The following is a 12,479-nucleotide window of genomic DNA, read 5'->3' on the forward strand; positions in this document are numbered from 1 at the left end:
AATCCGGGATAAACATTCACAGCATAAATCATCATACAAAAAGATATGGCTGGCCAGCGTCACATTTTAATTTCAGACAATTTAAGGTTTATATGTTAAAAAAAAAAAGCCAAGGTCGGAGCTTAAAAATGTTATTTTATTTTTTTCCATAATCAAATGTGTAATGTTATCTTGTTTAAATAGGATACCTAGCACTACTTATGGTCTAAATGGGTGTCAATGTAAATATGTTAACCTAAATTGAGAAATTTCATTTTCTCAACAGTGGCAAGATGCAGATCTTTGTGAAGACGCTGACTGGAAAGACCATCACCTTAGAGGTGGAGCCCAGTGACACCATAGAGAATGTGAAGGCAAAGATCCAGGACAAAGAGGGGATCCCTCCAGACCAGCAGAGGCTCATCTTTGCTGGGAAGCAGCTGGAGGACGGCCGCACCCTCTCCGACTACAACATCCAGAAAGAGTCCACGCTGCATCTGGTGCTGCGGCTCAGGGGAGGTAAGCACTATGGATGTATACAATAACAAGTACATACTAATCTGTCAGGCCCAGGGAGAATTTTTGAAAAACAACTTGTGTTCCTTCCTGGTTTTGGTGAAATTGTGCGATTGCGTTTTATGATGGACAATATTGCACTTTCTAGGTTTTCAAGTAAAATACAGAGATTATTGTTTTTTGAAATGTGTACTTCTTAATGCCAAACAAAAATATAAAGTAGCATTGAAAATATAAAAGACAACTCTTTTTAATAGCTTAGTATTTTGAAAAAAATGTCCCCTGGAAAATCAATGCATTTTCCAAGTGCAAAGACGGTGGTAGTTTGGCACTGTAAATTTACTTAGAACTTGCTTGGGCCTTCACTCATTAATTGGACTTGTCATGTTGACACGACGTAGTGACTTGAACTTTGACAGTTTCTCACAGCATTTCTTTCCGTTCAACACCACCATACCTGAATCCAAAATATCCCCAGAGCATGCATTTTCACCACCAGTTTGCAGGCTTTGTGAAAACACACTGATTAATGCAAGACTGCTGCAGAATATCAAGTCTAAACCTCTAATGTTGTCTTTGCTGTATATATTCTACGTAAATCAAAATAAATCTCCCTATTTTTAGGAATGCAGATCTTTGTGAAGACGCTGACTGGAAAGACCATCACCTTAGAGGTGGAGCCCAGTGACACCATAGAGAACGTGAAGGCAAAGATCCAGGACAAAGAGGGGATCCCTCCAGACCAGCAGAGGCTCATCTTTGCTGGGAAGCAGCTGGAGGACGGCCGCACCCTCTCCGACTACAACATCCAGAAAGAGTCCACGCTGCATCTGGTGCTGCGGCTCAGGGGAGGTAGGACCAGCGATCATTTATTTATTGGATAACAAGTACATAAACGATTCTAAGACCATATATATTTGTTTTTTGCAAACTAAAAAAAAGGTCTGTTTGTTCACTCATAAAAGTATTGACGGTTAAACAAAGACTAATGTGTGTTTGTGTAAGAAAACATCTAGTTTCATGATGCATTTGAGAAGGCTCGTAACATCTGAAAGTTCCGTCGGGTAGTCCGATGTAAAATAAACCTTAAACGGTGTCGTCAGTATTATCTGCTGCCAAAATAAAATGCAACTGTTTTCTCTCATCCACTTCAATGAGAACCAGTTTGCCAGATTCCATGTAAGTGCAGCATTATCATGGTGCAATACAAGAGTCCAAAGTTTGGCTTAGAGTCCATCTTGTCTTGTGGATGTGAAATTGTCCCTAACAATAGGATTAACTTAATTCCATTTCATTTATTTTCCATCATTGTCTTCAAAGCTCAGACAAATATCTAAATTCTGTTTTAAAAACCTCTCTAACTGTAGGAATGCAGATCTTTGTGAAGACGCTGACTGGAAAGACCATCACCTTAGAGGTGGAGCCCAGTGACACCATAGAGAACGTGAAGGCAAAGATCCAGGACAAAGAGGGGATCCCTCCAGACCAGCAGAGGCTCATCTTTGCTGGGAAGCAGCTGGAGGACGGCCGCACCCTCTCCGACTACAACATCCAGAAAGAGTCCACGCTGCATCTGGTGCTGCGGCTCAGGGGAGGTAGGACCGGCTTATACAGTAACTAGTACATACTAGACTGTCGGCTCCAGGGGAAAATGATATTCCGGGAGAAGTAATGACATTTGAAACTGTTTTCAAAGCCTGGAAAATGTTTGAAATCAACCAAATGATTTGGAAAAGTTCTGAATTGGATAAAAGTTTTGCTAGTGTTTAAAATATGTTCATAACAATCTAAACATGTGTAATATTATATGAAACAGTTCCTGGAATTACTATGGTTAAACATCTAGTGTGATTGTTTAAACTTCACTAGTATCACGTGATACACATTGAGCATGCTGGCAGTTTCTGAAAGTGTGAGAAAAGTTGGCAAACTAACAGTTTGCTTGTCCACAAGAATGCCTGGGAAATGCGTGTTTAATAATGTATGGGTTTCCAACAAAAAATATAGCACACACAGCCTCATTATTGAGCCATAAACAGGCCAACACACTTTAAGCTACTTAAGTTTGGTTATGGAAATTGGGTAAAATGTTCTGAAAATTCATTCGTAAATGTGTGGTGACCTTCTCTTCACCTCCAGGAATGCAGATCTTTGTGAAGACGCTGACTGGAAAGACCATCACCTTAGAGGTGGAGCCCAGTGACACCATAGAGAACGTGAAGGCAAAGATCCAGGACAAAGAGGGGATCCCTCCAGACCAGCAGAGGCTCATCTTTGCTGGGAAGCAGCTGGAGGACGGCCGCACCCTCTCCGACTACAACATCCAGAAAGAGTCCACGCTGCATCTGGTGCTCCGGCTCAGAGGAGGTAGGACCGGGTTATAAATATATCACTCTAGTAGACAACTGTCAGCTCAAACACTTTTTTTCAGGGGTTCCTCCAGAAAAGTTGTTCGGCATGGTGGCATTAGTGCTGCATGGTTTTACAATTCAAAACATAAAAATATTAAGTTGCGTTGAAAATAAAAGCCAACTGTCTTAAAACAACTTAACAGTTGAAACATTTAAATACATTTTACTCAAATAAATGCATTTCTCCAGTAAAAAGACAAGTGTAGCACTGTAGAATTACTTAACCTTGCCTGGGTCATCACACACATGACTTTTCTCTGTGCTGTCAGGTGTGCAACTTGGCCACTTTAACTGACAGTTTTGCACATCACTTCTTTCTGTTCAACATCGCAGTACCTAAATATGTTGCTTTTTCTTCCACCACCACTTCAGCATTGACTTGCTAATCATGTTGCTTGTCTGACTCCATGTTTGTCAACCTGCGCACGCACTGGCTACGACAAGACTGCTGCAGAATATGAAGTTTAAAATGCTCTAATGTTTTGCGTTTGCTGGAAATACTAATGTAAAACAAAAACATTTCTACCTCCTAGGTATGCAGATCTTTGTGAAGACGCTGACTGGAAAGACCATCACCTTAGAGGTGGAGCCCAGTGACACCATAGAGAACGTGAAGGCAAAGATCCAGGACAAAGAGGGGATCCCTCCAGACCAGCAGAGGCTCATCTTTGCTGGGAAGCAGCTGGAGGACGGCCGCACCCTCTCCGACTACAACATCCAGAAAGAGTCCACGCTGCATCTGGTGCTGCGTTTGAGAGGTGGGAACTGAATCGGCTGCTCCAATACAGCCTCCATTTTTTCCGTTCCACTGTTGACGCGCTCTTTAGGATCCAGCGTCAGTTATTAAACAAAAAAAAATTAAGTTACAATAAAGTTTGAGCAGTTACTGACTTTTTACTTGCATGACTTTTTATAGTTTTCCACTTTTGCCTTCATCTAACTTATGTTCTAAATGCTGTTTGGCTTCCACAACTTAATTCAAGGTCATTTACTTACAGAAAATACTCAAATTTGATGTTTAGATGATAGATTTGACACATTTGTAACTTAAACAGCTTGTCAGCTCAAAAACAGTTTTAAAGATGCTTCTGTACGGCTACCTTTTCTTCCACTGTTAAACACTCTTGGTTATTACAAAAAAAAGTTACAGTAAAGGTTGAGCATTAAGTGACTTTTTGCTTTCATGTTGTGCTTTTTGGCTTTTGAAAGTTTTACCTTAAGTTAATTTTAAATGCTGTGTTCGGCTGCTATAAGTTCATTTGAAGTAATTTTTTTTTTTTTTAGTTACAGAAAATACTCAAACATGATGTTAATATGATAGAATTGGACACGTTTTGTTATTTAAAATAGTCCAGCTTTGCTAAGAGTTCACCAAGTTATCAGGATGGTTGATTTGTTGCGACCTGAAAATGTTCATTGTGTTTTTTTATTATGACTTCAGAGCAGAGCCGTTAAGAAATTCTGCTGTTAAAAATGTTCATATACAATAAAATGGTTTTCTCACTAACACATGGCCACTTTATTATTTAATAGTACATTCTGGTTTGCTCAATACTTTTTATTGCCATAGAAATAACCTTATCTCACTGGAATTCTAATGTTTGAAATGTACCATCTTTAATCTCTTAAACTTGGTGGTTCAAATTGAGACAATGTTTGTCCACTAGGTGTCACCAGAGACCAGCTAAACTAATACTGCACCATGATGTGGTGGAGAGTTTATAGTTACCAGTAATACAATGCTGTTTTTATTGATTAATACCCTCGGTGATCACTAGCCTTAATACAACTGTATTTGTTTAGTTTAAAGAGAAAACGTTCTGACAAAGTTGATTTAAAATGTTGTCAACTAAAACTATGAAGGATAAAAAAATTACTAATTGCAAAGTAACCAAAGCTCTCGGATAAATGTAGTGCAGTTTAAAATATACAATATTTCCCTGAGATGTTGAGTAGAAGGTAGCTTGGCATTAGTTCAAATGTCTACTTAAAGTTTAGAGTACAAAAGTAAATCTACCACTGTGTAAATCAAAGTTAAGACAAAAAAACATACAGATTTTAAATGCTGTTTATTACATTTTCAGAGCTTTACATCCATTTCACCCTCCTTCAATTCAAACAACTTTATTAATCCCAGTCAGGGCAATTGGTTATGAGCAGCAGGTTGTCTTATACACAGAACAGGTCACAAGAGAATGCATAAAAACAAATCGTCAACATTAATCCTAACAGTTAGAAGTTTTGCATATATATATATTTTTTTGTATTTTATAAACAGATTTTGGTTGATTCTTTGTTCTCTTGACTACTGGAAGCACAGATTTCAAAGTATTTCAGTGCTATGTCTATACAGCGATACAGAGGGGTTTAATACACTGCCTTTTAAATCTGATAAAAATTCAATTATGAGTAAAAGAGGACTTTAGGAATGCTAGATTAGACACAGCCTCTTAGAAAGAAATTGAATTTAAAACCTTGACATATGGAGATTATGAGTTATCAGTATCAGCTCTTGTTCAATAACATTTTCACACTTAAAGAAACACCCAACATCTTTTTGATTAACAAATCCATGTGTGCTACTGTGCTTATAAGACAACTTAACTATCTGTTATATCAATAATGCATCTTTCAAAAACTTTAAGATGATTAAAGAATAACGGACACAAAGAAATATTTACAACAGGCATCAGAAAAAAATAATATTTTGTGATTCCAAGAGTGGACTTTTTTTTGGACAATTTTGATGTTGAAAAAGCCAAATCACACACAGTAACAAACTGGTGGATTCAGTGATTCTGGAGAACACTTTTTTTTTTAAATCACTTCGTCAAGATCAGTGAATATCAATGATTTGCCAACTTTGAGTTCTGTGTGTGTGCTGTAAAAGAAAAAAACAGTGTAAATACACAGCCTAAGATCTGTAAACTGGTATGTTGCTAGCTATGGTGGGCCGCTTTGTTTATGTACCAGTTTACAGAGTCTAGGCTGTGTATTAACACTGGATTTATTTTCAGTGTGCACACAGTACGAACAGGTATGGGAACACAAAGAATGATTTTGACAAGCATACTCCAGAATCACTGACTCCACCCTTAGTTAATAAAAAGCAGATACAGATACATTTCAGTGTAAGTTGCATTCAGGTGCACACAGTAAAATTGGAATCTTTCAAACCAAAGCTGGCATCTCATTCATGTGTATCACAGATTCAGAGTGACCATTCAAACCATACTACCAACTGCAAGAAAAGTGATTATAATAATATAATAGATAGATATGGATCTACAATATTTCAAATACACACAAATCAGTAAAACTAATGGAGTTGGTTTTTAATGTTAAATTAAATGACACACTTAAAGCAGAGGTTTTCAAACTGAGTGGGAGGTAAAGATAATATGGGAAGTTAGTTTTGAGTTTGATTGTTGCGCCCCCCCCTTTGGACCAAAGCAGTAGTGTTTTTACCACACCTTTACATGTAATGTATTTATATGTGACTGTCAGATTAATATTGGTAATGTGACCATATTGAAGCAAAGTAAACTATGATTTAGTAGCGTTCATAAACACAGGCTTTTCCCGTATGCAAACTCTAACTGGAAGGAGTTAACAAGATTTTGTCTAAAGGAGTCCGACATTGTCAGCTTTGAAAACCCCTGACTTAAAGTATGTTTAACCTTTATATAATATATATATGAACATTTAAATGACATTCTCCTGCCCGTATGCACTGCAGCGTACACAGTACTTTCCATGCAAGTGCACTGAATTATCATATCTACTGTACAAGCCACACGATGTAAAAACAATCCAAAGAAAATGTCTAAAATCATCATTCAACATACATACTTAACATATAAATACAGTTAAGAAGTGAACAGAAAATGTGTGTTTGTATGTTGAAGCTAAATTAGGTTTTCGGAAGGCGACAGTGTTGTTGTCCCAGCCTGTGTTTGTGTGTGTGGTTATGGGTTCATCTCCTGTAAAGACACACAAAGAGAAACACACACACACACACACACACACACACACACACACACACGCACACACACACACACACACACACACACACACACACACACACACACACACACACACACACACACACACACACACACACACACACACACACACACACACAGATAACAAATTAACAAAGATCTTCACAACAAGATTAACAGTTCATCTTTAGAGGTTTGCTCTGGACCATTATCTTTATATTTAACTCCTTTTTTTGTCATTAAATTATCTATTTATTATTCATTCATTTTCATACAAACTCAATCAAATACTCTAGACCAAGTATCCTTGTTTTCAATGAAAGAACATTTTGAATTCTAAGATCAAAATAGGTATTGTAAAAAAAAAAAAAAAGCTAAAAAGAACTACTCCATTCATTAATAACATCCAACATTAATCAAACAAACAGACACAATGATAGGTGTGTTTGTTTTACTCACAATCGTTGGTTTGGTTTTGTGTGGGGGGGTTAACACATGCGGGGACACTGACAGGCTCCATGGGGATCTTCACTGTAGGGGTGGAGTTATCGAGCTGAGGGACACACACACACACAGGCAAGCACACACACACACACGCAAGCAGACACACACACACACACACACACAAAGCTGTAGCATGCAGGACAGGCTGACTATATCTTTGGACTTTTTCTCCAAAACATCCATAGTAAAAGTTAAAAAGTTTGGAAAACTCAAATGGTCAATGTTACTGTCTGTCATTACTAGATTTTTTAGTTTTGAGGCATACTTAGTTAGTTGGCTCAAATGTACTAGGGGTGCAACCAGCGGAAATTGTAGAACAGCCAGACGCAAAACCACATTCGGACAATCATCCTTTGTAGCAATAGGCACTAAACTGTGGAATACACTACCAACAGAAATCAAAACATTGACAGAGCTCAAGGTTTTTAACTCACAAGTAAAACAATGGTTGAAACTGAATAAACCCTGTGAACATTGACACACGCTCACATACACACATTAATCATTGTCCTTGTTTTTATTTTATTTTTTTGTTTTTTGTTTTATGTCTACTATGTATGATCCCTGTATTTTTATTCATGTGAATTTTTTAGGAGATGCCTAATCAGGGACAGGGGTTGCAAATTAGTTTCGACTAACACCTGTATGCGTGGCATCTGTTTTATCTTTTTATAATATGAAACAATGTTTTTAATGCATTTGTCCTTAATAAAGAAATAAAGAAATAAAATGTAGATGGCTTACTTTCAAACTTAAGAGTTTTAGTTTTAGCCTCAAAACTCAAATATCTAGTGAAGACAGTTGCCTTAAAATTTAGATTCTTCCTATTTATACAGTGTGTCCTCACAATTCTGCTAAAGGGACACAAACATGCTTAAAAGGTGCTCCAAGGAACTTTCAGTTTGTGTTAATTCTAGCGCCCTCTTTGAAAACAAAAGCAGTAATGTTTTTATGATCAAGCCAGCTGTTGTTCCTGGGTGAGCGTATATAGTATACCCATGACAAAGGCATTAAGAAAAACTGTATACAACAGCTTTCTTTGCACTGATGGTCTCGTTTGCTGTTACATGTAATTTATGATCATCAGAGGGAAAAATTAGACTGTTTCAGAAATATTTAAAAGTTCCTCGTAGCACCTTTTAATAAACTGGGCGAAGCAGACAGGTTTACTAAGAGGAGGATAGACAGACAGTAAAATGTAGTAAATGTTGTACAGTGCCTTTTTCAGCAGCACTGTGGGACAGAGAAGAGAAATATACAGTATTATATAAGTCAGAAAGAACAAACCTTCAACATATGGAGTTAAAATGCACAGTAAATACTATACTAAAATTCTCCAAATCCTCAAATCGAGTTTGTGTTTTAGCACAGATAGCTTGGCCAGTTTAGCCTACTCTTTTTTTAGTGTAGAGACAGAGTTGAAATGGGGCAGAGAGGGGAGTGACATGCAGAGAACGACCACGGGCTGGAATCGAACCCGGGTCCGCTGCTGGCCGAGGCTCATGGGGGGGGACGTCCTACCAACTGAGCTAAGGGCGCCCCCTTGCCTTCTCTAGTTTTGAGTGCGAGCGTATCTATGTTCCCTCAGAGTAGGAAAAAAAGGGAATTTCACCTGCTTTTCATGCGTTGTAATTATTATTATTATTTTTTTTTAAACGTTCTAACAAAAATACAAAGAAAGCACATTATGTGCATTATGAAAGGGCCAGCCCTGAAGCCTGAGGGAACATATTGATGACCTTGTCTAGTCTAGTCAAGGATCATTGATTTTATGTCATGACAACTCATTTAATAATAGTGGCTGCAGGAGGGAGGACGTTACTAGGCCGTTTACAACACAGCCATAGAAAATCCCCCAAAAAACAAAATGGCTCCTTCCTATGTGTGTTTCCCTCTCACCTCCTCGTCGCTCTCGGGCTCTGCGTTCTTCTTCTCTTTCTTTTTCTTGTCTCCGTCCTCTTTCTTCTTCTGGTCTTTGTCGGGCAGGATGTCGTCCATCCAGGCCAGGTCGTGCTGCGAGAACATCAGGTCCAGCAGCTTACGCACCACCATCAGACCCAGGATCTGTAAACAGTGGACACAGGCACATATTTAATTTATTTCAAAAAAATATATATATTTATTTGTTTATTTGACACGGACAGGGCATATTAATAAATATTTCTGTTAATATGCCAGATTAAGCCAGAAGGTTAGTTTCCACCATAACAGGGAAGATAATAGCGGAAAAAAATTGTTTGGATCCATGTATATAGCCATGTATACATTTTCAGACTATAATGTAGAAAATTTGGAATTTTATTTTATTTGAGCTGGTTCCCACCAGTTTTTCCCTAAGTACATGTTGTGCATGTTAGATATCTTGAATCAGTTAAATACCACAAACATTACTCACAAGTAGGTAAAATGAGACTGTTTCAGAAATATGATTTTTTTCTCAAAGAATTCACCAAAAACCAGACCATTGTTTTGTTTCTCTCACCATAACGGGGAAGATAATGGCGAGGAAAGTTGACTTGAGGATCCAGAGAACGGCCAGACAGACGATCTGCACCAGAGTGAAGAGATGAACTCGTCTCAGGGGAACGTGACGCAGGAACGAGAAGTCTGGCTGGTGCTTAGCCGGCATCAGGTACAACTTCATACGCTCCCAGAACTGAGACAGAGAAATACACACAATGTTAGAGACACAGAGAGAGAGACAGACACACAGACAGACAGAGAGACAGGACAGACAGACAGACAGACAGACAGAGAGAGAGACAGACACACAGACAGACAGAGAGACAGACAGGACAGACACACAGACAGACAGACAGAGAGAGAGAAAGACAGACAGACAGACAGACAGACAGACAGACAGACAGACAGACAGACAGACAGACAGACAGACAGACAGACAGACAGACAGACAGACAGAGACACTGGTGAGAGAGACTGGTGCTTAGCCGGCATCAGGTACAACTTCATACGCTTCCAGAACTATGATAGAGAAATACACACAATGTTAGAGACACAGAGAGAGAGAGACAGACAGACAGACAGACAGACAGACAGACAGACAGACAGACAGACAGACAGACAAAGAGAGAGAAAGACAGACAGACAGAGACACTGGTGAGAGAGACTGGTGCTTAGCCGGCATCAGGTACAACTTCATACGCTCCCCGAACTATGATAGAGAAATACAAACAATGTTAGAGACACAGAGAGAGACAGACACACAGACAGACAGAGAGACAGACAGAGAGACAGACAGACAGACAGACAGACAGAGAGAGAGAAAGACAGACAGAGAGACAGACACACACACACACAGACAGCTCCCAGAACTATGAGAGAGAAATATGGAAAATGGTCTTATTAAACTACAAAATCTCCTTTGGTGTCCCACAGAAAAAAATCTAAAAAAAACAGATGTCCTACCAACACTCTAATTTATACAAATACATTGGATGAACTTTTTTCTCTTTGTTTTTTTCTCTTTTATAATGGTAGGAATTATAGAATCATAATGCAGTATAGGCTACAACATAATAATAATAATAATAATAATAATAATAATAATAATAATAATAATAATAATAATAATAATAATAATAATAATAATAATAATAATAATAATAATAATAATAATAATAGTGGCAATTTGTTAAGTTTAGTTATGGTTTTAAATACATTAATTAATTAATATTTCAGATGATGGTGCAGAACTTGCTGTTGTAGCGTTGCAAAACAAATAATATAGGTATATTTGTATATTTAGGCTATATTTAATATTTCTATATGATATGCAATTTGAGCACATTTGAATATTGGAGAGGATATGTCTTCCCCTATATATATTATAATAACGGCCTTGTGCCTGGCTGAATTTCTATTGTAGTAACATTATATACATGTACATAGTGTGTGTCACGTTACCTGGATGCCGCTCAGTGAAGCCACTCCCATGTAAAGGAAGACCCCGTACAGCACTGGCATCGGGATGTACTGAAGAAATAACATATTAGAACATTATAGGATGAAGTAAAAAGGTCTAAAATGCTTCCTTATTCATGCCTCTACAATCTTACCTGTAGAATGGGAGCAAGGAAAATCGACAGTCCGGTCAGAACGAACACCAGAATTCCAGTCAACCTTTGCTCCCTGTAAAATAAAATAAAAACAAAACATATTAAAAAATGCATTAATGTCCAGGTTAACAGGTCCTTCTTGAGAATGAGACCCAGTGTCTCAATGAGATTACCTGTATAAATAAAAGTTAAATAAAATAAAATAAAATAAATAAATTAAGTGGAAAAATATTCACTTTAGATGGTGTCAGTAATCTCAGTATAGTCTTTTTTTCTTTTTTTTTAAAAGAAAGATATATATTTATTAATTGGCCATATTTTGAGATAAAACAAGAGATATAATTCCTGTTGTATGACATAATACATTACAACAATATGATATAACAAAATTTCCTTTTTTTTTCAAGTTCTCATCAGAAAACATCAAGATATCTAATAAAGTTTCCTCGTATATAATATCCCTCACCTGACTCCTAGGACCTTCTCCCAGCATATTTTTTGGGTGAAAAGCCTTTTGTTTAACATGCTGGATCCTATTTTCACAATAAAAAAATTCATTGATTATTCTAATAGCTCTTTTTCTAGAGTTAAATTAATCTTAAATATACCTTCTATGACCTTCTCACAATATATTTTTTCTGTGTATCTCCCTCACCTGACTCCTAGGAACTGTGGCTGCTCCCCCGGTGCGCTGGACTCACTCTCCATCTTCAGAGAGTCGATGTGTGCGATGGAAATGACTGTGGCCGCCACGTACCAGGGCAGACCCAGGAACGAACACACAGCCATCAGCACACCCACCCAGAACAGGTCCAGGTGATAGCCACAGCCTTTCTGCAGACAGAGACGGGGAAAAGCAAATTTAACTGGGATTGTAGGGCCGAACAATAGTGGGAAATGTCTTATATGGTCACTTGAAAAACTTGAATTTCCCTTTCTTTCACAAAATGTATAAATTCAAGAATTTTTATGACACATTTGCTCAGAAA

At 37.8% G+C, this 12,479-nt stretch overlaps 6 protein-coding genes across 6 annotated transcripts in view; 5 read left to right on the forward strand and 1 right to left on the reverse strand.

Moving 5' to 3' along the window:
- Positions 1-272: 272 nt before the first annotated feature.
- Positions 273-524, forward strand: LOC307264983 (ubiquitin-like; the record flags this gene model as incomplete). The annotated part of the gene is made up of 1 exon (XM_080046552.1): positions 273-524. One exon carries the CDS (start codon positions 273-275, stop codon positions 522-524), a length of 252 nt encoding a protein of 83 aa, XP_079902678.1.
- Positions 525-1,121: 597 nt separating this feature from the next.
- Positions 1,122-1,379, forward strand: LOC307264984 (ubiquitin-like; the record flags this gene model as incomplete). The annotated part of the gene is made up of 1 exon (XM_080046553.1): positions 1,122-1,379. One exon carries the CDS (start codon positions 1,122-1,124, stop codon positions 1,377-1,379), a length of 258 nt encoding a protein of 85 aa, XP_079902679.1.
- A 485-nt stretch (positions 1,380-1,864) lies between these two features.
- On the forward strand, positions 1,865-2,116 carry LOC307264985 (ubiquitin-like; the record flags this gene model as incomplete). Its single annotated transcript, XM_080046554.1, has 1 exon — positions 1,865-2,116. The coding sequence occupies one exon, from the start codon at positions 1,865-1,867 to the stop codon at positions 2,114-2,116; it is 252 nt and encodes an 83-aa protein (XP_079902680.1).
- A 520-nt stretch (positions 2,117-2,636) lies between these two features.
- Positions 2,637-3,201, forward strand: LOC307264987 (ubiquitin-like; the record flags this gene model as incomplete). Its single annotated transcript, XM_080046556.1, has 2 exons — positions 2,637-2,862; positions 3,176-3,201. The coding sequence occupies 2 exons, from the start codon at positions 2,637-2,639 to the stop codon at positions 3,199-3,201; spliced, it is 252 nt and encodes an 83-aa protein (XP_079902682.1).
- Positions 3,202-3,441: 240 nt separating this feature from the next.
- LOC307264988 (ubiquitin) lies at positions 3,442-3,675 on the forward strand (the record flags this gene model as incomplete). Its single annotated transcript, XM_080046557.1, has 1 exon — positions 3,442-3,675. One exon carries the CDS (start codon positions 3,442-3,444, stop codon positions 3,673-3,675), a length of 234 nt encoding a protein of 77 aa, XP_079902683.1.
- Positions 3,676-8,638: 4,963 nt separating this feature from the next.
- slc4a5b (solute carrier family 4 member 5b) overlaps positions 8,639-12,479 on the reverse strand; it is a gene marked incomplete at its 3' end in the record, with an annotated part of 29,362 nt that continues 25,521 nt past the window's right edge. Inside the window, exons 18-23 of the mRNA XM_080046558.1 lie at positions 12,146-12,324; positions 11,491-11,563; positions 11,339-11,407; positions 9,897-10,070; positions 9,314-9,478; positions 8,639-8,647 (exon numbers count right to left, since the gene is read on the reverse strand). Of these exons, the coding sequence (XP_079902684.1) occupies positions 8,639-8,647; positions 9,314-9,478; positions 9,897-10,070; positions 11,339-11,407; positions 11,491-11,563; positions 12,146-12,324 (669 nt within the window). The remainder of the gene's footprint in view (positions 8,648-9,313; positions 9,479-9,896; positions 10,071-11,338; positions 11,408-11,490; positions 11,564-12,145; positions 12,325-12,479) is intronic.

This window comes from Ammodytes marinus (assembly GCF_949987685.1).
Source record: "Ammodytes marinus genome assembly, chromosome: 18".
NCBI classification, from domain to species: domain Eukaryota; kingdom Metazoa; phylum Chordata; class Actinopteri; order Uranoscopiformes; family Ammodytidae; genus Ammodytes; species Ammodytes marinus.